Source organism: Alligator sinensis, unplaced genomic scaffold, assembly GCF_000455745.1.
Source record: "Alligator sinensis unplaced genomic scaffold, ASM45574v1 scaffold730_1, whole genome shotgun sequence".
Lineage (NCBI taxonomy): Eukaryota > Metazoa > Chordata > Crocodylia > Alligatoridae > Alligator > Alligator sinensis.
Window position 1 is genome coordinate 87,186 of NW_005842027.1, and position 5,494 is coordinate 92,679.

The 5,494-nt window shown below is 40.8% G+C and overlaps 1 protein-coding gene across 2 annotated transcripts in view; it reads left to right on the forward strand.

Annotated features, from left to right (window-relative positions):
* IKZF2 (IKAROS family zinc finger 2) overlaps positions 1-4,761 on the forward strand; it is a 67,609-nt gene extending 62,848 nt beyond the window's left edge. For both annotated transcript variants that reach the window (XM_025202489.1, XM_025202490.1), the window contains one exon: positions 3,081-4,761. In XM_025202489.1, the coding sequence (XP_025058274.1) occupies positions 3,081-3,805 (725 nt within the window). In that variant the 3' untranslated portion in view covers positions 3,806-4,761. The remainder of the gene's footprint in view (positions 1-3,080) is intronic.
* The last annotated feature ends 733 nt before the right edge of the window (positions 4,762-5,494 follow it).

A 5,494-nucleotide genomic window follows, 5' to 3' on the forward strand; every position in this document is an offset into this window, starting at 1 on the left:
CCCCATGGTCCCCTCCCCACCCCTAATACTTACCAGCTCAGAGTCAGCTGCATCTCCCTGCTGCAGCCACCCGGGGACTGCCTGAATCATCAAAGTTCTCCGAATATTTTCCAAAGGTTGTGGGAGCCTTGAATTGATTCAGACTTTTAAATTGGTCCCCTGATGCAATTTGGATTTAGAGATTCAGCCACCGAATTGGGCCAAACCTCCTCCAAATCGAATCACCACCCAAAGCTTTGCACAGCCGTAGAAGTAACAATCAACAAGGCTAGATCTAACTCCCATTAAAGACCTAGTCACTCTGAAATAGCTTGTCCAATAGATCTTCCAACTACACAGTTGGTCCAATAAGTTATCAGAAAAAATCTTTGCCTCTAAGATAATCATCATAGATAGCAAGGCTTTCAGCTTATGGCTCTAATATCAGTCTAGAAAATCATGTTTAGGTAACACCAAAAAAGAGACTTCCCTGTGGTCATGATGTTCTTGCAATTTCACTCTTATCATCCTATTTTCCTCTGACATCTATGTTTAACAAATGGGACATTTTCCTCCCTTGTTTTTCCTTCTGCTTAGTAAATTGTAGGAATAAAAAAATAGGTAGCCATGGGGCAGCATAATATAAGGTACATAATCCAATAACACTTAGACCATGACCCTTGAGCAATAAATGGGTCTTCCATTTATCACCTGCAGCTCTTCATAGAAAATGTTATCATTTTGTTTTTACTACATGCTTTGGGTTTGTCTTTCCTGCAGCCTTGAATAATTCAATATGTGCACAATCTAACTCTATCACTGTTAACTAATGATTTTTTGAAACAGGGTGCATTTGCCAGAATTCATTTCCAAGCATGTATGTTGTTGCTTTTCAGGTAAAACTAACTGGTCACATTCCTCCTTAACCAGTCAGGACCAAGTGCTACTGGCCTGATCAGAAACAGATGTAGTACCACTAAAGTCAGTTGGATGCTTCACATCATCCTTCATATTAGGCTTGTACATGGAATATCAGGCATTAAATAGCATATTCAGTGAAAAAATGTGGAATGGGTATTCTATTGACACGTACTGATAGCATTCAGAAGAACGTAGTTCATAGTGTGTTTGGTTTCAACATTTTTTCCAAGTACATTTGCTAAAATTTAAAAGAAAATGTTGAGGTTTTTAAGTTATAAGGAAGTCAAAATAGTGAAGTTAGTGACTCCCTATTTTCAGTACTGAGGTATGTTTCTGACAGAAAATACAATGAGAGTGAGAGCAAGCCAAAATTAGTTTCTAAAATCCATCCCATGGCAACTTAAAACTATTAATAATTATTTAATACAATTATGTATAACAGTAGTTCTCAACCTTTACCTAATTCACCAGTATGGTGTTCTGGTTTTACAGTTAGTGGTGGCAAAGCAAGTAAGATATCCTGTTATAGACCTAAGGCAGGGGCAGGCAATTATTTTGGGCAGAGGGCTGCTTAATGAGTTTTGGCAAGCCATCAAGGGCCGCATGACAGGCAGCGAGGGGAAGATAAATATTAATTTTCTAAATGTTTTAGGAGCCCCGCGGGACAGATAGAATGGCCTGGTGGGCCGCATCTTGCCCACCCCTGACCTAAGGGCATGAATTCAAGCTACATGCTAGATTGTTTGACGGCTGCCCCCATTCTACCCAGCTATAAATGTGTATCTTTTCATTTGGGCTAGGGAGTCGGTCATCATGTGTTATCCTACTTATATCTCTCCATCATGTGCCAGACTTCAGAAAGTGGCTTGCTTTAATCATTCTAGCCTAATGATTAGAGATCTACCAAACTTGAGGAGGCAGCTGTCTGATTTCACAAATAGATTATAGGTCCATCTGCCATTTTCAAGAGCTTATTGTGGCTGCACCTCTGGCTGAGGGGCCCTGGTGTACCCACCTCTCATTGCTGATTGGCTACAAGGGCTGTCAGCCCCTGCCCCTTGCCACTGATTGGTTATGAGGGCTGTCTGTCATACAGAGGGGGCTCGTGACGCTGAGAGAGAAAGAAGATAGATACACACAAATCCGTTACAATGGTCCGCAATGGTGGAAGTGGTTCGAAGGAAAGTGTCTCAGTCCATATAGAGTCTCAATGCGGGAGTCCTCTTCGGGTGGAGCGGGGTCATCCATTGCTGAAGAATCTTCTCAAAGTGAAGGTTCAACTGGTCAACCAGGTTTATCTCAAACCGGTTTCAGCCATTTTCAGACTGGTTTATATGCACTGAACATCTGTTCTGTTACAGGTTTAAACCAGTTTCTGATCACTTAAACAGGTTTATGTGTAATGTCTGTCCCTAGCCTAAGTGAATACATGATTCTGTTAACTTATTTTCTAATATGTACAGATTGTGACATTTAAATTCCCCTGAATCATTGGGCTTTATGTGAATGAAAATGCAAACTTCAGCCTCACACACCAGGATTTGTGGCTTCTCCTAAGTCTCACTTGTATCCATTACTGAAGTTGGTGTGTGGAGCAGATGCTTCGCATTCCTTGTGCTATCTAGTGGATCAGTATGCTTGCAGGCCTGCAGGTCTTGCATCCCTTCTTAGACTGCTTCCTCAGTGGAGCCCTATTGTGAGGTATTGCTATGTTAGGTGCCTCACATAGGGTCTCAGCATCATAGAAAATCAGATCTTTGGAGTGTATGTTGAAAAAGAAAGTACTTCTTGGACTGATTGTCATGTGGTGTAAACTAGAGTAGTTCTATTGAGACAGATGGAACTACAATATAACCACCTGATGAGGAATGTTCGCCCTTTTTCCTCGTTCCTAACAAGAAATATCACCTGAAGGTTTCCAGAAAGTTTAGAACTTGTGCCAGTAGTAGGCTTATTTTGAGTTGTGTCAAGATTATCTCTAGTGAGGGTGCCAATCCATGCTATATATAGACCTATCCGGGCAGAGGGCTTTGATACTGTCCTTATGCCTACTAGTGATTTTTTCCCTTAGAAATACATATTTTGGGGTTTTTTGGGGGGGTGGGGGGAAGGGTTGGTGTGTGTGTAATTGAGCCCCTAGATAACTTTTTATTTTTATTTATTTTGTTCTTGTCCTTTAGGTGAAAAGCTCATGAGATTTGGCTATCCAGAAATTCACTTTGATATGAACTTGTCCTACGAGAAGGAGGCTGAGCTGATGCAGTCTCACATGATGGACCAAGCCATCAACAATGCAATCACCTACCTTGGAGCTGAGGCACTTCACCCCCTGATGCAACACACACCAAGCACAATTGCTGAGGTGGCCCCAGTCATCAGCTCAGCTTATGCTCAGGTCTATCATCCTAGTAGGATAGAAAGGCCCACTAGCAGGGAAACAGCTGACAGTCACGAAAACAACATGGATGTCCCTATCTCCCTCATCAGACCAAAGAGTCGACCCCAGGAAAGAGAGGGATCCCCCAGCAATAGCTGCCCAGATTCTACTGACTCAGAAAGCAGCCATGAAGATCGCCAGTCCTACCAAGGAAACTCTGCCTTAAATCCCAAGAGGAAGCAAAGCCCAGCTTATATGAAGGAGGACACCAAGGCTTTGGATGCCACAAAAGCTTCAAAGGGCTCTTTAAAGGATATCTATAAGGTCTTCAATGGAGAAGGGGAGCAGATTAGGGCCTTCAAGTGTGAGCACTGTCGAGTTCTTTTCCTAGATCATGTCATGTACACCATCCATATGGGTTGCCATGGCTATCGGGACCCATTAGAATGCAACATCTGTGGCTATCGAAGCCAGGACCGCTACGAGTTCTCGTCGCACATTGTTCGAGGAGAGCACACATTCCACTAGGCCTTGTCATCCAAAGGGGAATCTTATGAAGTAGAAAAACTGCACATGAAGAAATACTGCACTTACAATCCCACTTTTCCTCAGATGTTGACACACCTTTTGTTGTTGTTGTTGTTGTTGTTGCTGTTGTTTATTATTAACCTTATTTTATGGACCCAACCTCAGTCACTCTGCCCAGTTTAAGAACGGAAAGAAGGAAAACAAGGGATGAGAGAGTTTCTTCTGTTGTTGCTGTCACTTTTGTTTTGGTGGCCTGTCTGATGTTTTCAGTGGGAATTGAAAGGCAGTCCATTTCTGTCACAATTAGTTGTATATCACATCCTATTTTGGGCACTGCTTAACCCTAATAGGTGCTTTAAAGTCAAAAGGAGTTGCCACTCGTTTGTAGATTAACAATTTCAGGCAAATAGGTAGAAACATTTCAGAGGAAAGCTCATTCAACTGTATAGATATGGTGGGGGGTTGGGGAAGGGAGGAGTGGGGAATTTTATTCTGCAGAATGAACAATTATTTTTAAAGTAAAACTGGTTTACTCTGGGGATATAGAAGCATGAATCAAAGTCAATATTCCTTGCAAAATTACTTCCTAAGGTTGGCTGTTTTCATGGGTTCGGTGTTTACTGCCCCTCTGGAATGTATAAATTATGTATGTGTAACACTGTACCACATAACAGCAGTTTAGTTTCATAAGTCTTAGGGACCTCCTGCAGTAAGTTTGAGGACCTGTGTTTTTTATTTTACTTATGAAGCACCTTTTGTTAGAATTGCTGATTTGCTGTTATTCCATAACTATGTGTTGACTCACTGACTTCTTACAGGCTCCCTCATAGCCTTACTTAGCTAATTGCACCCTATGTTTTAAGAAACAGCATTTAGAAATAACGGTTTTAACCTAGCTTCTAGGACAATAGGTAGCCTAGGAGTCTATAAGAGCCTATAGTTTACTCAAGAGGTTCTGCTGCTCTTTTAAAATAATTTGTTTTAAAATTACCAATGTACTAGTAGCGAAGTGTTCTTTAAAAAAAAAATATATATATATATATAAAAATATTTTCTCATTCTGTCATCTTCAGTGTTAACCTCTCAGCAGTAAGACTTACAGCTGGGAAAACACTAGGGTCCGGATCATAAATTGGCATTAATCATCATAGTTCTTTTGACTTTGATGGAAGTAATCCACGCTACATCAAGATCTGGTCCTTGATAACCTCTTTTTCAGTAGATCTTTGGCTTACTGATTTGTGGAATCAGTGACTACCTAGTATTCTTTTCAAATCCTTAATTCCTCTTTGATTTGAGGATAGAAGCATTTGCAAATCTTGATATATGACCTTTGCTCTAGGAGAGTGTAAAACCTATTCAGAGAAACAGCTGTCAATATGATTTAACTTCATTTAGCACTTTGGAAAAATGGGTACTTGAGGTATAGGCACTGAGGTTTGGTTTGAGTTCATATTTGTGAGCTTTACTTGCTGCAAAAAAACAAAACAAAAAGCCAGTACAATCGTCCCATTGAGCTGCAAGCCAGACAGAGAACCATGCAAACAGGGTTTATTTTATTGTTGGTTTTTTTCCCATTCCCAATGCAAGACAGAACCACTAGTCCAATATTCTGTAGGTTAAGTTTCTCCTGAAAAAATAAATGCAACCCCAGTATGATATATTGTCATTTAAACCCAAATCGTCTTG